The sequence below is a fragment of the Monodelphis domestica genome, chromosome 1 (assembly GCF_027887165.1).
Source record: "Monodelphis domestica isolate mMonDom1 chromosome 1, mMonDom1.pri, whole genome shotgun sequence".
NCBI classification, from domain to species: domain Eukaryota; kingdom Metazoa; phylum Chordata; class Mammalia; order Didelphimorphia; family Didelphidae; genus Monodelphis; species Monodelphis domestica.
The window spans coordinates 659,690,057-659,713,593 of NC_077227.1; the positions used below are offsets into that span (position 1 = coordinate 659,690,057).

Below are 23,537 nucleotides of genomic sequence, written 5' to 3' on the forward strand. Positions count from 1 at the left end.
TACCTAGCTCTCTTGCTGCACTTGTTAACGATGACTGCATCTTCTTTTCTAGATTATCAATTGATTCCCTTAGCTGTGTCAAGTGAGGATCAAAGGATGCCTTCACAAGAAATTCATGGTTTTCCACCTGTAAATACAGAAGAATGGTAAAAACATTAGCTAAATGAAGGATGCAATTAAGAATAAACTATTTCCCTATCACTATCTGGGAAGGCACTTCAGAAGCCATCAAGTTCAATGTAATAATTAAAAATTAATCTTGGACACTTTATACTAAATTTATTATTATTTATTAGTAAGAGAAAGAAAGAATGAAGGTTACTAGTCTAACTATCCAAGTGCTGGGAATGCTCATCATAACTTCTTCCACAAGCAAAAAATGGCACACAGAGAAAGAGTCCTCTGTTTCATGCACTGGCTTTTTAAGCTTAGTCTAAACCCTTCCCATAAGACTTTCTAGTTGGCCAGGTCACTCCAGTCCTCATACATCACATCCCTTGACTTGCGTTGGTCAAGAAAGACACCTGCCTTGGGGGCAGCTGGGTAGCTCAGTGGATTGAGAGCCAGGCCTAGAGACAGGAGGTCCTAGGTTCAAATCTGACCTCAGACACTTCCCAGCTATGTGTCCCTGGGCAAGTCACTTAACTCCCATTGCCTAGCCCATATCATTCTTCTGCCTTGGAACCAATACACAGTATTGATTCCAAGACAGAAAGTAAGGGTTAAAAAAAAAAGTCACCTGCCATGATGGCAAATTAAAACACATAATTCTATAGCACCCATCAGGTGAGTCTTCTTGGGTTTGGGGGTCCCTAAAAATTTAATTCCCACACCAACCTGCATACTACACCAGGGAAATGGCTATCATTAGGCAACATTTGCTTTAAGATTCCCAGTAAGGAGAAACTCTCTACCTTTTGAAACAGCCCATTCAATTTTTCAGGTGGGTCTTAATGGTTCAGGAAGTTTTATTTCCATAAAAATCTAAATTTACCTCTGTATCATTTACTAGTTGTTTCTAGTTCTGCTCTCTGGGATCAATAAGAGTAAGTCTAATTGTCCTTCCACACGATGACCTTCTACAGAGATCTAAAGAGCTGTCTTTTTCAGCCCAAATGTCATCGGTTTCAATCTACCCTTCTATGGAAGGATCCTGAGGATGCTCATCATTCTGGCCACTCTTCTCTAAACTCAGAAGTGAACATGATACTCCAGAAGTAGTCTGACAGGTACACAAAGTTTAGTAAGAAAATCAACCCTCTAGTGCAGAACATATGGTTCTGATATAGCCTATCACATTAGTTTTCCTGGCTGCCATAACAGTATGAATTATAGCTAAGTTTGCCATCTATAAAAATCACCAGATCTTTTTGAAAAGAACCATATTTCCACTCATCTTGTAATTACAAAGTTGATCTTTTTAGATCTACTAGCAGAACACCTTTCATTTTTCCTAGTTAAATTTTATCTAAGCCATTCCCCAAATGACAAATGGTCCAGGGACATAAATAGGCAGTTTTCAGATAAAGAAATCAAACTATCAATAAGCAAATGAAAAAGTGTTTTAAATCTCTCCTAATTAAAGAAATGCAAATCAAAACAATGCTGAAGTACCACCTCACACCTAGCAGATAGGCCAATATGACAGAAGAGAAAAATAATAATTGATGGAGGGGATGTGGCAAAATTGGGATAATAATGCATTGCTGGTGGAGCTGTGAATTAATCCAATCATTCTGGAAGGCAATTTGGAATTATGAACAAAGGGCTTTAAAAGACTACCTGCCCTTTGATCCAGCAATGCCCACTGCTGGATTTGTACCCCAAAGAGATAATAATGAAAAATATTTGTACAAAAATATTGATAGCTGCTCTCTCTGTGGTCGCAAAAAAATTGGAAAATGAGGGGATGCCCCTCAATTGGGGAATGGCTGAACAAACTGATGGAATCTGATAGTGATGGAATACTATTGTGGTGTAAGGAGTGATGAACTAGAAAAACCTCTAAGAAATGAAACAGAGGGAAATGAGCAGAACCAAGAGAACATTGTACACTGAAATTGAAAGGTAGAACTATCCAATGTAATGGACTTTACTACTACTAGCAATGCAATGATTCAGGACACTCCTGAAGGACTTATGAGAAAGAATGCTATCCACACTGAAAGAACTATGGAGCAAAAATGCAGAAGAAAAAATTATATCATCACTTGTTTATATGGATATATAATTTGGGGTTTTGGCTCTATGGTAAAAATGAATAATGTGGAAATAGGTATCAAGTGATCACATTTGTACAACCCAGGGGAATTTCGCTTATTGGCTCTTGAAGGGAGGGAGGGAAGAGGGGAGGGCAAGAAAATGAATCCTGTAAACATGGGGATATATTTTTAGAAAATTAAACAAAATAAATAATTAAAAATTAAAAAAATTAAAAAGGTTAATTAATTTTTTAAAAGTTATCTGGTTAGATTTATTTCTACATTCTAGTTTGTGGAAATCTCTTCAAATCCTTAACTCTGCCCCACATTACATGGAAATAATTGCCAAAAAGTTATTGCATATATTCTCATAGTTCTAAACTCAATGGATTGTTTTGGTGATCCATTTTTTCTCATTCCAAAGTCTCTATTCCTATACCAAACATTTCTGTTGACTTGCTCTGGCCAACCGAAATCTGCTTTTCCTCAGAAATTGAGATGAGTCTTAATTTAGTACTTTTGTACCCAATGTTCCCATTACCATCCATTTGAAAATTTCTCAACAAGGTCTAGAAGGAAGACTTTTAATTCCCTATTTATTCAGAGCAGAGAAGGAAGCAGCCACCTTTCTCAAATAAAAGAAAGGAAATTATATGTAAACCAGGCCAGAACTGCCCTTTCTCTGTGGTTATCCCCAGCTCTCCATTCGTCCCTTATTCCCCATTAACACACGCCCAATAAGACTCTCACCTACACCCTCAGAGCCACTCTCTATCTTACTAAGACAACTCTATGTTCCTCTCCAATTCATGGGTCCCAGAGTCAGGAAAATCTGAGTTCAAATCCAGGCTCAAATACTTACTAGCTGTGTTACCATGGGAAAGTCACTTAAACTTTTGCTTTAGTTTCCTCATCTGAAACATGAGGATCATAACAGTACCTATGTCCCAAAGTTGTTGGATCAAATGATATAATAAATGTAAAGTACTCAGCAAAATGTCTATAAATGTTAGTTATTTTATTTATCAATCAATAAGTACTTATGAAGTTCTTACTTTGTGGCAGGCAAAGTGCTAACAGCGGGGTTATGAAGAAAGGCAGAAACAAACAGTCCCTGTCTTTGAGAGAGCTCACATTCTAATAGGGGAGAAAACATAAGTAAATATGTACATACAAAATAGATGGATGGTAACCTTATGGAGGGGGCACTGGCATTATAATGCATTTGGAGAAACAAGAAAAGCCCTCCCTCATTAGGTATCATTTAAGGAAATCAGGGATTTGCGAGATGGAGGTAATGTAGGAGAGCATTTCTAGACATGGGGAACAGCAAGCGAAAAGGCATGAAAATCGGAGATGGGAGTATTTCATCAAAGGAATAGGGCAGGCTAGAATGGCTGGGTCAAAAAGTATATGAAGTGGATAAAGGTAAAAGAAAATGGGCAATGTAGGAAGGGACCAGGCTGTGAAACTTTAAAAAATGAAATAAAAGTGAAAGAGTAGAACCTAAAGTAAAAACACCTCAAAAGGGATCCAAACATGACTTGGATAGTTGGGAAACCCAATTAGTGCCACTGGTGCCTGCATGTCTAAGGAGAAATTGCCTTTTTTAGAGGACAATCATGGGGATTCCATGAACAGGAAAGGGTATAGATGAATCCTTAATAGGAGCTATATTTTAACTGTTGCCGTAGATACAAATGATAGATTCTTCTAAAGGTATACTGAACTATATAACACCATCTTCTGAGGGAAATGATACCCACTAAGGATCTGATAGCAATTCTTAATATAGAACTGGAGGTGGAAAGAAGATACCATCTTATAGCATGCTCAGAGTTTTAAGAAAACCTGGATTCTACCTTTGTCTCCAACACCAATCATAATCTCTCTGAAGTTCTTTAATGCAAATAACATGACTTCAAATGTTTATAGAATGTGATTATTGGGTCTTATCTTACCTGTAAAAAGGAAGTAAGTTGCTCATTTTATGGAGCAATGTTACCTATAGTTCCTCATGAAACTATGAACATAAGAAATTTTGTTAAGCTGCATCAGAAAAAAAAGAGATTAATCTACCTTGGGTCACTGTAACTATTAGACTTCATGAAAGCTCTAAGAAAATACAAATTTATACATTACTGATAAACCTCAGAGAATATGAGTAAAAATACATACTATGAGAAGAGCAATGTCCTTTATGTACTTCAAACTATACTGAATAATCCTGCCTTAAAAATATATATAAAATAAAAAACTAATATTTTTATAAAAGAGAAAAAAACAGTTAATTCAAATCCTCCTACTCAATTAAAGGAAACTGAAATGGAAAAATCAATTAGCAGATCAAAATGTTGTCATATCTGAAAACAAGAGCATGAATGCCCTGCAGGCTCATTTCAAAGAGATAATTATATAAAAGAACAGTTTTTTTAAATGTCAGACTCCATAGTGATTTAAAAATTGTATATTTATACCCTGAAGTATCCCATGTGAACATATTTTAAAACTATGGAACAAAATGTTAAATTAATATTCAATAAAATGTGCTTATACTTTAAGTTAATGCATGCGGAGAGCATACATAACTTATGGGAATATTCTTTTCAAATACTAAATATCTTATTAATAGCTACAGTTTTACATAATAATTGCTGTTGGAACATTTCATAGATTCAGGGTAAGAAGATGATCACTGAAATAGAATCCTACTTCAAACATTCTTGAAATCCAACACAAATTTTAATACTGGTTGAAACATTTCCAAAATCAGTTTGACTTTCCCACTTCTGTTTTCAACAGTATTTAAGGACATCTATGCCTTACACGTTGCCTAACAAAATACAAAGTTTTCGCTGAAAAGAAACAAATGAGTTCATCCTCTCCTAAATATTCTTCCTTCATGTTTATCTCCACCATTCCTTTGTTCAACTTTTTATACACTGACTTTCTAATATTATTTCTCCTTTTCTAATTAGAAAAAACTGTCTATCACACATTTGTGATTTCTGATAATGAAATGTTACATCAGTGATTACCAACTTCTATTTATTTTTCCAGTTTCTGTATAGCTATTACCTATTAAAATTAGCCTGCCATTAAAATAATTTTTCCCAAGGATGATTTAATTATCTTAAATGGTCTAGGTGACAGTGGTCTTATAACTGACACTCAGAAATTACAAAATTGGTTACTGGAAAAATAGAACTGTTTAAATATTCTATTTTTATTTGTAAAACTAAAACATACCTGATTCATATCTAAGGTTGTTTCTATCATTTCCTGAAATTTGGAGAAATCAGAATGAAGATCAGTCAGAGGAGTTACGAAGATTGCCAATAACAACATCTGGTGTTTTCCTGTAAGTGAAAGAGAAAAATTGTTTCTTTAGAGAAAAAAACAAAAAACAAAAAACAGCAAAGTACAGCAGACCATAAAAAAAACTCAATTTAATATAATAAGAATCACATGGCAATTGGTAATAATAACACACAACTATATAGTATTTAATAGTTTACCAAACATGTCTTTAATAATACTGTGAAGGAGATAGTATAAATATTTGTTTCCTATTTTATCAATGATGATATTGAGGCTCAAAGAAGTTACTAAGTAACTTGGCCACCCCTAAGAAATAAGTAATAGAACCCAAACTCTTATCCAGGACTCTACCTGCCTCATTCATATGAAATTCAACTCTACAGTGAGTCGTGGCATATTAAGGTTTCGGACAAGTTAAAATAATATTAACCACATATATATATATAACAAGAACAACTCTAGAATGGAGAGGCTCTTCAACTCTCCTCTTTCCCTTACTTCCTACATTCAAAAATTCCAAAGTCCTACTGCTTCCATCTCAAGGGCATCTCCCACATCTGGATCGCTTCTCTTTAACTTCATTGCTATATCTCAGTACAGGTCCTCATCGACTCTTATAACAGCTTGCAATTTAATTTTAATTTCAATTTAATATTCCTGTCTCCAAGATGGAAAAAACTTTTTTATGCAGAACTCTGGTGGTGTCACTTCACTTTTCAAAAATCTAAAAATAAATGGTTTCCTCTTGCCATAAAAACAAGTGAAATTTCCTGATCATGGCATCAAATGCCTCCACAGTCTGAAACCACATTACCTCAACAATGACTATCACAAAGTAAGCACTTAAAAATGCTTACAACTCATCTCTTACCACTTCCCTTCATATACTTTTCCAGATTTATCGAACTCCTTATCCTCAATTTTCCCACATACTTCTGTGACTTTACTTATGTAATTTCTATTGCTTAAAATGTCTTCTCCATTCCTTCTCCACCTAATGAATCCTATTCGTACACTAAAGCCCAATCCAAATGCCGCTTCCCCAGGAAGCATTCCCCATTTCGCAGTTGGGAATGGTCTTTAATTCTTTCAGATTTCACATACTTTGCTTATCCTTTTTGCATCATATTCCCCAACTATAGAATATAAGTTCCTCAACGTGGATCATGTTTTAGCCAAACATGATATTTCCTACAAGACAAAACACACAAATAGGCACAGCTACATATACTTGAATAATTTATTTAGTTTCTTCTGTTCTTCATCTGTAAAATGAGGCTTTAGACTCAATGACTTCCCTTATGGTCCTTTCCAATTCTAATGATTCTACAGTTCTCAAGAAAAGTTCAAGAAAAGCTCACAATATACAGAAACAAATGTGAAATGTATGATATAGGTTATAAACTACATATACAATAATTTTACACTTTTCTAGGGACAGAGGATATTAAAAATTGAAAGGAAATATAAATCAAATAAAATAAGATACTTATCATATATAACCTACTTATTTACAAAAGCCTCAAAGAAAAGTACACATATATAGTTAGTGAATAGTCATGAATTATGTCAAGTGTTCTAAGAAATATAAATGTATCTAACAGTTAGGACTACCTGTAGATACCCCTTTTGAGGGACTGCTATGTCTATCATCTCTGAAGAACATGCTCATTAGCATCCTGTTTGGATCTGAAAAAATAATGGTTCTTTGTTTCATTTGGGGGGGAGGGGTGGTGGCAATCACCTTACAAAATAAATTAAGGGAAACTTTTAAACAGAAAATTACATTCAAAATGATTTTGTCTGCTACCTAATAAGCATTATATAAATGTTAAGCTAATTAGAAGAAAACAGAAAAATAGTGTTGCAAAAATAAGGATGACCTGAGTTGAATGAAATCTATCCTAGTTGTACCAGTACAAGTAAATTTAACCTGTTTCCTTCATTTTCCTCATCTGTAAGATGGGGATAATAATAGTACCTAATCCCCAGGGTTATTCTGAAGATCAAATGAGCTAATTGTAAAGCACTTAGCACAATTATTAGAATATAGTAAGCACTATATGAATGTCAGCAAGCTAGCTAGCTTGGACACATCTCTCCCTGCTATCCCCCAATTCTAAACAATTATCCTAGCTACACTGTTTTTATTAATCCAAAACCTTTTTGATTTCATGTAATCAATATTATTTATTCTTGTTTTTCTCATCTCTAACTTTTGTCAGGTTAAGAATTCCCCATTTGTGAAAACATATGTGTGTGTATGAGAGAGTGAGAGAGAAATGTGACCATTTATATTTAAATTGAGTATCCATTTGGAGTCTATGGGATATATGGGTTAAGATTATGGTTTCTATAAATATTTTTGCCCAACTGCTTTCTAGTTTTCCCATTAAGTTCTCATGAAATAGAAATTCCTTCCCCTAACAGTTGTTCTCTGCTTTACATTCAACTTTTCAGAGACAAAAATATTTTGCAAAGTACACAGACTCTTCTATAGTGTCCTTGCCAAATAATAGCTTAAGTCCAAATGGGCCAATTACAACGTTAGCTGGAAAGATCAAGATTTTCTTTGGCTAATGCGATCAGGGTTAAGTGACTTGCCTAGGGTCATACAGCTACTAGTAAATGTCTAAGGCCAGATTTGAACTCACAAAAATGAGTCTTCTTGACGCTAGACCCAGCACTCTACCAGTGCCACTGAGCTGCACAAAAATATGGATTAGTATATATTATAATATGCCCATTTGCAAACTGCCACACATGCTGCTTTAAAAATAGCTAAATAAGATAGCCATATACAGGACAATAGAATTTAAAATATTTTATACTAATAAGATAATGTAAAATAAGGCAGGAGCTAGTAGTTAAAGTGGTAAGTATATAAATGTCAACACAAGGGAAAATGCCCACTAATTTGCTGATTACTAATAAAAATTATTTGAGAGCTCTCATGATACATAAAATAACAGCTTTCTATGCAGGTAGACTGTTTCTATAATTGCTGTCTTCAAAATAATTGCTATGTCCAACATTCTGGTGATAAGCCTTTCTTCCATTGATTTCAGCTGACAATGACAGTCTCTGATTGACAGTGACAAATACAAAAACAATGGTTTTACCTTTAAAACCCCAGGCTCCTCCACAATATCACAATATGATAAAACAGAAGAAAGAGAACAAAGATGTAGAGCTGGAAGGGCCTTAGAAATACTTTATCTGCTCTTACTACCAAATAACAATGCCACTTACAAGGTTTAACCAATCACCAGTCTCACAAACAGATGCAATACAAGGGTAGTACAAGCAGGGGAAAAGTGCTAAGGGCAAGAAATGGAATAGCTATACAGGTCAAAGCCAATTTTCCCCCAAAAGGCCAATATTCCAAAGAGGATCCTACTGAGTCTTGAATAGATTAAGCAAAACTGCAGATCTAAGATAATGCGGGCCATTAAATGATTTAATGATTGTGAAGTAGGACATAATAAAAGAAAGGGCAAGTAATCCAATTCTAAATTTCATCTTGTTTTCTATTTCATAATTTAAAAAAGGCAGCTAGATAACCCAGCAAATAGTGTATTGGACCTGAAGTCAAGGATACTGAGTACAAATCCACCCTCAGGCGCTTAAACTGGCTGTATGACCTTGGGTAAGTCACTTCACTGGTCTATCCCAGTTTTCTCCTTTAGAATAATAATGGCATCTACCCCCCCCCCCCCAGGATTGCTGCAGAAGAGAAAAGAAGATATTTGTCTTGAAAATCTTAAAGCACTATAAAAATGTTAGCTATAATTAAAATAAAACTGCTAAAATAAAATTAAAATAAAAACTACTAAATGATTCAGCTATAAAATTTAGTCTTTGGAACTGGTTGTTAATTTGGGAGGGAAAAAGGCTTAAGTAAACAAAGCCAAACTAGGCGAAACTTTTCCCATGAAAAGCTAAATCATACTTGAACATACTTGAAGCTGAGTATAAAACTTTGAACAGATACTGATTTTTTAATGTCTTTCATCCACACACAGGTGTGCTAATGAATCTTAGCTCAAAATTTATGGTCAAGGGACATTAAAGTGGCTCAGTGGATAAAGAGTCAGACCTGAAGTCAAGAGGACCTGAGTTCTGACTTCAGACATTTCCTAGCTATGTGATCTGGGGCAAGTCAAAAATCTATTAAGCCCAAATGGGGAGCCCAGGCTACTAATATTATTATTAAATTCAGTTACTGACTGCCTATGTGTCTAGGCCCGTGTTGGCAAAGCCACAGCATTGGTGCAGGGGCAGCATAGAGGGGGCTCCTCCATTCCCCCTCTCCACAGCACCCAAGGTAATTTTTCATAGGCCCTGCCCCTCTGTCCAGCTGCCCACTGCAAGCACTTCCTCCCTCCACTATCTGGGGTAATGCTAGGGTTCACAGGAAGCTTGGAGTTGTAGTTTGGAACCAGGGTCTTGAAAACCTTCACCAAAGCTGGTCTAGGCAACTGAGAGGAAAGTAAGAGAGATACAAAGTAACCTCAGCATAGAAATACTTAACAGTGATTAAACTATGAAGTAGTGGGTCATTAAAGGGATAAGCTTTTAAAATGAGAGAAATACTGATTGTATTAATTATGTTGTAATAAGTAGAGAGAAATTCTTGATCCTACAAATTAAATATATTTTACAGAGTAGTTATTATGCCAACATATTAGGTGGTAAGAGGTGTAAAAAATAGACTCGAATACAGGACTACAATCCCCACAAGCCTTTGCTCCACTTCCCCAGAATGCCTTGTAATCTCACCTGGGCCGAGATCGAGAATCTTTAATCCTTAATCTTCAATAAACCTCTAAAAAATATAATACTCCTTACAGAGAGAAACTAATTTCTACCTGCCTCAGATGCCTCAGTCTCCCCGTCTCCCCTAAATTTTAATCTTTACAGTTGGCAGGATATTTGTTTCAAATTTTGCATAACTCTTCCTAGCATCTTAAACAATTGAGGAAAAAAGAAATCATCTAATCTGCTAATGCAGCGGTTCTCAACCTCTCCATTTGTAGCAATGAGAATACATAATGCATATCAGGTATTTACATTCCGAATCATAACTGTAGCAAAATTACAGTTTTGAAGTAGTCACCAAAATAATTTTTTGGTTTGGGGTCACTGCAACATGAGGAACTGTATTGCGGGGTCACGGCATTTGAAAGGCTGAGAAGACTGTGCTAATGTTTAAAGAAAAAAACTAAAATCCAGAGTAACTAAAATTACATGAGTCAAATCAGATGAAAATCTAGGATTTACACAGGATAGTCATTTGACTGCAAATTTAGGGGTTACAAACATCCAACAGCAAAGTAGTTTTTCCACAATAATACTATGTAGAAAAACATTAAGAATCCCAACCTCTCACGTAATCAAATAAGTGAACAAATTCATAAAGAATTTCCAATTTATTGTCAGTAGCTGAGGACTCCTTTATAGCTCCTCACGGCACCATTCTAAAGTCTGCAGCTGTGAGCCTACACAAAACAGCTGCAAACAAATAGTTAATAAACACAAGAATTTACAATTTAATAGTCTAAACCATAATTTAATCACTACCTGAGTCTTATTTCCATCTATCATGACACATATTATCAAACATCAAGCCCAAATAAGAGACCATAGTCTTACCAATACTGAAATATAAACTTTACTACTGGAACACATCCAGCTCATCTTCAGACTAAGTTTAGCTAACACGTTAACAAATAATTCAGAAAATTATTTAATCTTTCTTCTCTGTGTTTACATTCACATCAATCAGAAATCAAGAGATATTCTAAGTGTTATTGCTAATGAAATTTTACAAAAGTCTCTCAAGAAGTTAAAGTATTAAAAACATCAAATAAGATTAAATAACAAGCATTATTAAAAATGAAAACTTATGATCCCTGGACAAGCTATTTAAGAACATTTATCTCTTATTCTCACATCTGCCTCTATTAACTCAATTTTAATAAAGTTGTTCATTCAGTTGTTTCAGTCTTCCCCAACTCTTTATGACTCTATTTGGGGTTTTCTTAGCAGACATACTGGAGTGGTTTCCCATTTCCATCTCCAATATATTTTATAGATCATGAAACTGAGGTAAATAAAGTTAAGTAATGTGTTCAGGGTCATATAGCTGCTAGTAAGTGTCTGAAGTCACATTTGAACTCGGGTCTTCCTGACTTCAGGTCCAGGGCTCTACCCACTACACCACCTTAAGTGCCTTAATTTTTACAAGGGTCTTTGGATATTAGTCATATTTTGTTGCCCTATTACTTTGAGTTATGGCTAGAATTCTATGGTATTATAATGAATTAATTTTTAAAATACCTTTGCCATTAATGAACATAAAAATTAGAGGACAACAGAGATCTCCAAAGTATGGCCTATGTTAATGATAATAGCACGATATCCTGGGTTCATTTCTCTATCAGCTCCCACACCTACTAATACATCCACTTAAACATTTTCTATTTTTTCATCCTAACCATCTCATGTTTACTCTGTTCAACTTTTCAATACATAATCTTCAAAATATGCCAACTCATTTTATAGCTTTCGCAATATGGTTTGGGATATATAGGGTCAATATACAAAATTTGAGAACACAGATCAGAAGTCTATTGTGACTACTTCTACTCTTTCATTAAATACAGATCACCTTAAGTTCCCCATGGAAAGGAATAAATAGATACATATGCTCAGCTACAGATTTCTTAAGTATATACTGCCTGAAATGAAGTCTTTAATGCTTATTGTTAGAACAGTTGCCGTTCAGGGCATTTTAACACATCTGAATGTCTGAAATAGTCCTACAGCATATACAAGTAATATAATATCTCTATTAATATAAAAAATATTTTTCAATAGCTGAGGCTTCTTGGCCCTCTGGGCCCTGAGAGGGACACTTCTGCCTCCCTTTAGATGATGAAAAAGTCATGATCAGTGGCTTCTTCCCGACATCCAAGTGAACAAATGTATTAAAAAGTTCTAGAGTAAGGTCCAAGGCCAAGTCCATCTATGAGAGAAACCTTTAAAAAAGACACAACACTATTATGTCCTTTCTTAGCTGCTACCAATAAGAATAAAGAGATCCAAGAGTCCACCAATTCACCAAACATTCACTATGAATCTTAAAAGTTTTTATTCATGTAGGAATTACTAATTAAAAAGTAGCATGTAAATAGTACCAGACCTGGAATAAGGAGAAAACTGAGTTTTTAATCCCAGTTATGATAATTTCTAGTAATGAAACACATTGGCTAATCATCTGATTTCTGAGTCTCAGGTTCTTTCTTCACCTATGAAATGAAGATATTGAAGGGCGTGGGGTTTGCACTGTGTCCAAATGAACAGATCCTGAGAAAACTGCAAGGCCACAGTCGAGACAGATAACCGGGAAAACCTAAGACGTCCTCCCCAAGGCCACAACTGTTGAAACAGACAAGGCCACAAGAGCAAGGCCTGTGCTTTTCAGCTGCTCTATATATGTGCACTCCCGATCCTACCAGGGCACGGTTCTTTTGGGGAACTGTCCTAGCACTAGTAATAAACCTCTCCCTGCTGCCTGTTGCATTGTCTTTGCGTGTTCCTTTGTGGGGTACTTCCACTCAGATCCTAACATATGGGGGCTCGCCAGGATGGTAGTAGGACCCCTCTAGGACACACCAGGACAAAGGGAAGGCTCTCCCAGCTCTTGTGCTGAAACCCTGAAGGTAGGTTGATTGATTTGACGAGTGACTGTGAGAGTGAGTGTGGGAGTAATTGTGTAAGGGGGGATGTGGGCACCGGATTGGCATATGACTTAGTGGATGAATATTTACCGTGTCTCCCGGGTTGTAGGGGGCCGTCCTATGTTAAGCCACCAGGTCACTCTGCCTGACCAGGTAGAGGTGACAGCCAACCTCCTCACCCGTTTCTGAGGACCGATTGGTATCGCATTTTCTGCCTCCCGAGAGGGAGCAGGTCGAGAAAACCGGGAAGCGACTGGGCTAGAGGAAGGGAAAGGGGTTCACAAGAGCTGAGAAGCCAAGAGGCGGAACTTGGGGAGGTTGGAGTCCTCCCCTGCCTCCGGAGAGGCCAGGATTCAAGTCCCCAGCGGGGTAGTCTAGTCCCCAGGTAGGGGTCTCAGGGTGGACGCACCCAAGGCCCTGCAAGCACAAGGGCACTGGGCCTTTTTGGCAAGGCACCAGGAAAGGTGGGGAGGAGCCTTGAGCAAGCTCCCTCCCCGCTCCAAACATTGTTTGGATCAACTAAAAGGATTTTTTGTCTGTCTGTTATCTGTGTGATTATCTTTGGGTTGTCCGCCATTCTCACAAGCAAGGGTATGAAGATGGGTCAGAATCAAACTACCCCCCTTAGACCTTGTCCTGAGCCACTACCCCGACTTTAAAACTCCAGCGCAGAATCTGGGAGTCTCAGTTTAAAAAGGAAAGTACAAACCCTTTGCAATTCAGAATGGCCAACCTTCAGGAATGGGTGGCCCCAGGGAGGGACATGGGAGAAGGACCCCGATCAAATGCTTATTGAGCACAAAAACTCATGGTTAGAGGTTTTTTTTTTGGTTAAACCTTGCAATTCATAATGATTTCAGTGAATTTGAGAATTGTCTAAATGTGATTGATAGCCAGTCTGACACGGAGAGAAATGTTTATTCTATATGGACAGAAATTGTACTGGCTACTTTATAGATGTACTTTATGGATATAAAAGTCATTCTGAAAAAGCTGTTATGTTGTTGAGAAGAACTTATTCTAGAATTTGAAATTGGGAATCCTTCAAATCAGATTTGTTTAATGTATGTGCTGTCAGAACTAGCAGCAAGAATTCATATGACGTGAGAAGTTTTTTGCAGTGGTTAATCTGTGCAGGGGAATTAATAAAGTTTTAAGAATTTTGGTATTTTGCAAAAGAGAGAATTTCTAAAACGGTGCTGTCTTTGACTAAGGTTATGTGTATTGTTTTTGGGGGAAAAAAAAGAAGGAAATTTGCACAATGTATAGAAAAGAATTTGTGATCCGGAGATGGGCATGTATTCAGATACAAATTCCTGGAAAGAAATGAAGTAAATACAAATTATGTGTGCATTTGTACTATAGAGAGAATTAAGTTTTACAACTAAATAGGTTAGGGATATATGATATGCAAATTTTATGTCCTCAACGAGACTACCTCGACAAGCCCTTCTTGATTTTAGGGTTTCTCTTGGGGATTACATACACTTCAGTATAGTACCTTTCCTCTACTTACAGTAATGGCAAAGAGGAGCCAGAAGTAATAAGAGTACTGAATAGAGTTACTAATTGATACTATGAATTCTAGTGTGGAATAGACACAACAAAGTATAAATTGGAATAATTTTGATGGACTTTAATTAGGAATGTAGCAATGTTTTGAGCTTTAGACAGGTTTGAGAGAAGTGCAGGTAAATGCTTTGCTAGTTTGATTGCACTGAAACATTGCTAAAGGACTTGATCAGAGTTATTTGGAAGTGTGGAGTTCAAACTGAAATCTACTGAGAGTAAATTATTTTGAAGGGAGTTTGATACATTCAAACTTTTAAAGTTAGCTCACAGATTAAAGGCAGATGGGATAAGGTTTCTAAGTAATAAACTCTAAACCAAGCGGAGCCCGGCAGTTGTTAACCCGTTCCTTGCACACAGGGAGGAGAAAGGAGTGCTTGTAATTATTCCACACTGATACTTAGGGACTGAAATAGGGATCTAAAAAGGTAAAATGGGCTTTAGCAGTATAGCCTAAAGAGGGGGTGTTCCATCCTTATCTATCTTTATGTCATAAGAGGTTTCAAGGGAAAATGAAAATGGTTTTAAGTGTTTAAATTTACCTAAAATGGGTTTTTGTTTAAAATTATCAAATGGCTTTCATCTCAATAGTTTTCCTCCCAGTGTATTTATGCTGGACTAACTTTATTATTACCTTTAACTTCTTGGTCTCAACAATAGATAATCAGCCTGTTTGTCAAACAGCTTGCTTTAAGGTTTACAGTCCTTACAAGGTTTCATATCTCTAAATTTAGAATAGACCCTATAACACTAAATGCTTTATGAGATTGTTTTTAGTAATGTTCTGTGAGTTGCTTTTGAACTATGCATTTTAAGTATTGTTTGGATGTAAACAAAAGCTCATTGTTAACCTACCATAGGTTTTGTTCAATACTCCGTGTATAATGTAAACTCTTTGAAAACCTTTAAGTACTCCATCAATTTCTAACTTTCTACTACTGTTAATAAGGAGCCAAGTGTATTTATTTGATTGAACTTGTAAAAGTAAAACCTATATTTATATTGATACTGGAGGTTCTACTTTAAAGAAAAATGTTTCATAACTATAATGCTGGATTGCTTAGAAGTTATGAATTCTTATCAACATGGTTTGGCTTTACATAAATAACGTGCTATTCTTTATGTAGGGAGATGATGAGCCCTACCACTAATTAGGTATAGATCTTTAAAGTTATTTCTCTTGCAATCAATCAATAAGCATTTATTAAGTATCTATGTTCCAAGCAATGAGAAACAAAAAGGAGACAAATCTCTGTCTGATCCTATTAAAGCTAAGTGGATTAATATCAAGATAGAAATAATCATGGGGAGATAGGAAAAAGAATAAATTTTTTTAAAATTCCAGATGGAAGCCTTATGGGTAATAATTGTGTTGTTTTGGCAGGAAGAGGGTAGAATTAATTCTCATGGACAAAGTTATAGCGAGTATATACTGAAAAAATTCCAACTTTTCAGGTACTCTGAGATAGAAACACACTAAACCCCAATCGCTGTCTGTGGCTTGACTAGTTGCCATTTTTATCCTCTCATGTCCACATTGATTTATAAAAACTAAAGAAACCATGTTCCTCCCTAAGCTTTTTCTCCTTTCTCAATCTCCTGTGTTTTAGGTTCACAGTTTAGACAAATATCAGTATTCCTGCTTTAAACATTTTAACAATAACAATACAAAGAGTCAAATAGTTCAATAATGAATCAGTTGAAAGGCATTAATTACTACTCTTCTATGTTTTCTGAGAACGGTTACAGCCAAATGAAATGGTTACCCTTCACCTATCCCATTGGAAAGTCTCTAGGAATTTCCCAGACAGGTTCTCTTGACAAATAAAAACCGATTTCTTGGCTAATGTTCAAAAGCTTTAAAAGTTTAATAGGACCTGCTAGAATTCAGCATCTCCTATCACAAACTTTAAACATATAGGTCACATTCTACTACAGCAAAACAATATAAATACTTGGTAGATTTTCTACACAGCAATATTAGGCAAGATTTGGCCCTAAAAGTTAAATAGAAATAATCCTAAATTCCAGATATTATCAATTTCCTAAGTAAAAGGTTCAGTAAAGAGAATGACTTTAGTCTCTTTCATTCTAATGGCCTAGTTCTAATATATGAGAGTAGATTCAGTTAGGGAAAAAAAAAAACCACCCCCCATTTTTACCTACTTTGTACACTGTTGCTGCCCCCTGCTGTTCCTACAGTAACTTCACTTTCTTTCATAACATATATTTGGTTTTGTCTAAGAGACTGATTATAGGCCAAAAATTCCATAAGATAAAAGAAAATGTCAATTTTATAGGAAGATGTTTACAGTTTTAATGTCATAATTTCCCCTTAAAATTTTAGTGCATTTAGTTCTTCGCCATTCTATTAAAAAAAAAATCATACCTTCTATCTTAGGATCAATACAAAATATTAGTTCCAAGGCAGAAGAAGGGGAAGGGCCAGGTAATTGGGGTTAAGTGACTTGCCCAGGATCACAAAGCTACAAAGTATCTGATGCCAGATTTTAACCCAGGACCTCTTATCTCTAGGTCTGGCTCTCTATCCATGGAGGCACCTAGCTATTCCTCTTCATTATTCATTCTTAATGCTTTAAGGCCTTCTAAGGCAAACAAAACAAAACAAAACAATACTATACTATTCTTAAGCCTCAAGTTCTCATTAATTGAACATAAATACAAATTCAATTCCACAGCCAGAGACGGCATTTTGCCTTCAGTGTCTAAAGTAATCATAGATATTGTATAGAGATAGGAAATTTTCTAATTCATTTATTAAAGTGCAAAGTAGTATGTCAAACCTATAGGCATATTCTGTATTCAGGTAGCCTTGAACAAGAAAAAAGCATCCTTCAACTTGATTCCAATACTTTTCTGCTCCCTCATACCTTGTCAAAGCCATCTAGCTGGATATGCCCTGACAACACTTAGCTGGCCGTAAGTATTACATGCCACAAGGATCACAGGATCCTAGGAGTAGAAATGGAAGACCTCAGAGGACACTGAGCTCCAAGAAGGTTAAATGATATCCCTAAGGCTACACGGGAAAAGAAGTGGCAGAGTCAGGGTTTTAACCCCGGTCCCATGACTTTGAATCTAGCTTCTTTCCTTCCCCTGAACTACACTGGCTCCCAGACCGTGGGCTAACATGAACCACTGAGCTGGAAGACATCCCTAGAGATCAACTAATCTACCACATCATGTTAACGTGAGCAAACTAAGGCACCGAAGCTAAGGGACTTGATTGTTTGCATGGCCAGGAGGGGATAGTTATAAAGCCCAGAGAACCTGAACCTTCTAACTCCAACCCAGTTCCACTGGGGTCAGTATAAACCCCTTAATAGAAAAAAAATTTTTAAATACTACTTAAGAGATGGTTTAGTATCCTTTCTTTACAGATGGCAGTACATTTTCACAGCAATCAAAGAGGGGGATTTCAATGGAGGAATAAAAATCAAAACCATTTTGTTACCTTCATGTTTTTCAAGTGCTTGTATAACATTAGGGAGCTGGTTTATGGCTTGATACATTCGGTAACAATCCTGTAGGTTAGCTGCATGTCTTTGAAATTTTTTTGCAAATCGGTGAAGATCTGGGAAACGACGAAGTAAGTCTTCTTGCAAACTCTGCCTCAGCTCTGCATCTACTACAAATGCCTCAACTAGGTTTAACCTGAAAAAAACAAAACAAAACACTTATTAAATGTTAATCAAACACCATAAATAAGGCAAAACTAAGAAAACAAAGTTTCAACTGGATAACAAACTCCAAAGTGTCTAGAAGTGGGCATTCACAGTGGAGCTGCCAGCAGAAATCTTGAAAACATATATAAATAGGGACATCTAGATATCTGGGTGGCACAGTGGATAAAGTGCCAAGGCTGGAGTCAAGAGAACCTGGGTTCATCTGGCCTCAGACACGTCCTAGCTGTGTCACAATCCCATTTGCCTAGCCCTTGCCACTCTTCTGTCTTAGAATACTAACTTAAAAAAAGGGATACTAAGACAGAAGGTTAAGAGTTTACATATATGTAATATTTGTATGAATAAATCATTTAATAGAGCTCTATCAAAGGATGACTAAATCTATATGCTATTTGATAACAAGTTGAAAACATTCAAAACAAAATTGCCATCTACTATTCAATATAAATCTTAATGAAGATAAAATCAACCAAAATGTACTCCCGAAAAATGCTTATAAGGTAAAGATGATGTCAAGTCAAATCAAATACTTGCATTGGCAGAAGAATGCAGTATAAACATTGAGAGTTCATTCTAAAATGACACTGAAAATAAACATTTTTTCTGAATTATAAAAATTATGCTAAACCACCAAATTAAATGAATAACAAAAAATAATATACAATGTCATTTTACTTTTCTAGAATAGAGATAGGGAAAGGATTTAGAACCAGACCTATTATTTCACTAAGAAAGAAAACTCATAGGTAACAAATGTACCAATGTACATTAGGTGGACTACCAATGTATGCCAGGGCCATCTGCAAATTATAGAGTTAGAGAGGATGACTAAACCACTATGAAAATTTAAGTAACATGCCCAATGTCTCACAACCAGCATGTGTTAGGAGGAGATTCAGGACCAATTCTCTATCCACTATTGTCTTTCTCCTTTTCTCTATCTTATAGAATAATAAAGAATTTATTTTCTTAATCATATGAATTCAATATGAGACAACAAAGTAAACACAAAGTTAATTTAATAGTAATATATGTCCAGGAAAGCATTTTTAAAATCTTTTAACATATATTCATATTGCTAAAGGAAGCTTTTGTAAAAGTATCAAGGAGAAGGAAATTAACTAATATGTATCAAAAGAACTGAGAAGTGAAAGGAACCTCAAGAGTCATCTATTCCAAAAATTACGTGAAAAGGCCATCAATAACGCCCTTGAGTAACGTTACTGGCAAAGTGCTCGTTATTTCAACACAACTCCCTCGCCCTACCACTTCAAAATAGCAAGAAATGCATTGTTTATGCAAATGAAAATAAGAGATTGATAAGAAGAAAATAGAAAACACATATCAAATCTTGAAATAAGATGAAAGGTTAAACTGCCTAAAGCTCTTACTCATATGAACTACTCCTAGCCCACATAGTGAGAAGACAGATTTGCTAAAGATGCAAGAAATGTACAGGAACAGGGCAAAGCAGAAAAAAGGCATGGAATGTTCAATGAGAGGAGGATTCTAAAAGCCAATGGAACTCTAAGAGGGGCTGAGAGAAGGGGGTTCGGTTGTGAACTCTTGGTGGAGAGGGCGCTCTGAACTTTTCCTCCTGAACCTTTCCAGCTTTATCTTGAGCAAAGGTGATCTTTTGGGAAGATCTTTGATATTCCTGTGTCTGTTCCTGGATTCCAGAACATCTCTAACTGTGGACTCAGTGAAATAGCAGTCTGCCTGAGGGTTCGCCTTGAGGGGGGCTGCTCTGAGCCAGCAGTGAATCTCTCAACCTTGAACTGCTAACATCCTAGAGACTTACTGATTTATCAGCCTAGTGTTAGTTAATAAATAGATAACCATCTAGCTTACAGAGGAATTTTGTGGATTGTCCTCCACTGGGCTGAGGGCAGAAGACTGTCAGCAAATAAGGGGAATAGACAGCAATTCCTATTACCCTCTTTCCTGATCCAAATTACCTTTCACTTTAATAAACCATTTATAAAGAAGATATAGCAGTCAGATCTAATTGTTGGGGTATAAGAGGTAGGATAGTTGGAGGGCTTTTGGGGAAAAGGGTATGTTCCTGGAGGAGCTCCAAAAGGAATTCTGGGATTTTGGTGGAGATCAAGGTGGACAGAAGCATTTTGCCTTACCAGAGATTTGCCAAGAGCCTGACCAAAGATTTCTAAGTGTCCAACTCCAGGATTTCTCCTGAAGAGTATTTCACCATCATTGTACTTCAGACAACATCTACTGGAGAGTCAGGTCTCTTCAGACCTGTGAGGGCCTAGCACTCTCGGCCAGAGAGAGCCAGACCCTCCCTCAGCCTTTTGCCCCTGCCCTTACAGTATATACCTAGAGAATCTGAGAAAATCAACCAAAAAGCTCGTGGAAATAATTAATAACTTTATCAAAGTTGCAGGTTACAAAATAAACCCACACAAATCATCAGCATTTCTATATATATCTAATAAAACTCAGCAGCAAGAGTTAGAAAGAGAAATTCCACTTAAAATCACTCTAGACAAAATAAATGGCTTCACAAGCATACAGGAATGAGATCAGCACAATGGTTCTGTAGACCTTCAGTTTGGTACACAGTCTGATATCTCCTCTCCCACATTTTCTCCAGAGTATTTCAAACATTAAACTAGCTCTGGCAATGTGTGCATCAACCTCGTTATTCATGTGGATATCCAGGTGGGGAAGTATACTGCAAAGGTAAGTATACTCATCTACAGTATTCAAAATTTCTCAATTTGTTGTAAATGATGGTTTAATGAATGAGAGGTATGGTGCCAGCTAGTGACAAACCTCTTTTTCTCATGTTAATGGTGTATAAATGGAGATTTTAAAATCCAACATCCTTGAGCTTTGTGTGATTGTGAACTTTTAAAATATAATACTTTTTAGTTATTAATTTTAAAACCCACAAAATCGTTTGGGAACAAAATTAATGAGAGAAGCAGAGAATCAATGCTCTATTGCATCTCAATCTCAGATGCTGTGCTGAGTGCGTAATCATCTGTGAACACAAAGTTGTGTACCAACTCTCCTTCCACTTTAGTCTTGGCTGGATGTCTTTTCAAGTAAAATAATTTATTATCAGTGCAGTAGCTGACTTGATGCTATTTTCATCCCCAACAAGTATCCAACAACATCACTGAAAACATCATGATAAAAAAAGCATGGCAGAGAGGGTTACCCAAGACACACATCCAGAAGAAAATAACAACTCCAACATCTATAAGCAAAACTCCGAGAGAAAAATACAAAATGGGCACAGATACACTAGGATTCTTGGAAGAGATGAAGCAAAGAGTTAAAAAAAAAGGGGGCTAAAAGTGTTTTTGTCAATGAAATGAGCAGTCGAGAAAAAAAATTGGAAAAAAATGACAGCTACGAATAAAAAAGAACTGGAAAAGGAATTAAAAGGTACACACACACACACACACACACACACACACACACCCCTGTAGTCCAACCAACACATTTCCTGAAAATCAGAATGGACCAAAAAGAAGCCAATGACTCTACCATTAGGGAATAAGAAATATTCATATAAAATTAAAAGACTGGAAAAAAATGTGAGGAATTTCAAAGTAAAAACAACTGACCTAGAAAACAAATTAAGGAGAAAAAATCTGAACCAATTAACTGAATGCCATCACCAAAGAGCTAGCATCATAATTTGAAAAATCTTAAAAGAATATTGCCTAGAACTTTTGATACTACAGGGGAAAATGTAAAGAAAAAGAATCCCCCATTGACCTTCTGAAAGAATCTTCTGGGAACATTACAGCCAAAATCCACACACTTCCAAGCCAAAGGATTAAGTATTGCAAGGAATCAGAAAAATAATTCAAGGACTGAGGAACCACAGTCAGGATCACACATGATTTAGCAGCCACCACTAACAAGGCATAGAGAGCTTATAAGATCATATCCCAAAAGACAAAGGATATACATAGGCTAATAGACAAGAATAACTTATTCAGTAAAACAGTACATCATTCTAAAAGAGGAAGTGGCAGGGTGGGGAATGCACTTTGAATGAATTGGGAGACTTTTAAATATTCCTGATGAAAAGACTAGGGCAGAGTAGAAAGTTTGAAGTTTAAATACCAGAGCTAAGAGAATGCAATCAGAGCATCCATCTCATCATTTCCCAAGACCTGTATTCCTCTAGACTACTTCACTAGCATCTCATTATCCTGCAAAATTACATCAATCCTGAAAACTCACACTTTCTCATTACTCCCTGCTCCTTTTCTGAATGGATAAGACAGAGGATAGTGAATGGAGAGCTCTTCTCACATCCTCCATTAAAGAAGGGTGACAAGGACAGTCTTCTCTAATTCTCAGCCAGCTACACTCCTTTGGATTTCATCAAGCCTTTATGCCAGTTATTTTCTTCCTGCAGCCTCTCCGCTTTTTACCATCTTTTTGTAGGTTGTCTTCTCTCATGGGCTCTTGAAGGGAAGTCTGAGTCTTTCATATATCCTCCGCCCTTATCAGAGTGACTGGCACAAAACAGGTGTTCAATAAACGTTTGCTGAATAACAAAAGAGGAAACAATCTAGTTCCTAACAAGGATAAATTGTTTACCTTCTAATATGGGAGAGTGGTATATGTGTCCCAATGAACCATATCATCATCAGGGGTCATAGAAGAATTCTAATTAAAAAGAAGGCTTGGGAGAGGTTCTGATGGTAAGCTTAAGATAAAAAGAGAGGTGAAGAGGAATATACAAGGGGGGTAATGGAAAGGAGGGTTAGGGAAAAATTATACCACATAATCAGGGTACACAAGAGGGAGCACGGAAATTTGAACATCATTCTTCTATGAACTGATCAAAAAACAAAGAGAATACACACATATATACCCTTTTTTGAATAAAAAAATTTTTTCATTCAATAGGGAAATGGAAAAAGGGAGAATAAGTACTAGAGTAGTCTAAGGGTGGCATTAGTCTGAAGCAAAATAGTCTAAAGATGTGCAAAAATATTTAT

The 23,537-nt window shown here is 36.2% G+C and overlaps 1 protein-coding gene across 1 annotated transcript in view; it reads right to left on the reverse strand.

Moving 5' to 3' along the window:
* MSH2 (mutS homolog 2) overlaps window positions 1-23,537 on the reverse strand; it is a 76,683-nt gene that overhangs the window by 21,669 nt on the left and 31,477 nt on the right. Inside the window, exons 7-9 of the mRNA XM_001382141.5 lie at window positions 18,312-18,511; window positions 5,451-5,560; window positions 4-127 (exon numbers count right to left, since the gene is read on the reverse strand). Of these exons, the coding sequence (XP_001382178.5) occupies window positions 4-127; window positions 5,451-5,560; window positions 18,312-18,511 (434 nt within the window). The remainder of the gene's footprint in view (window positions 1-3; window positions 128-5,450; window positions 5,561-18,311; window positions 18,512-23,537) is intronic.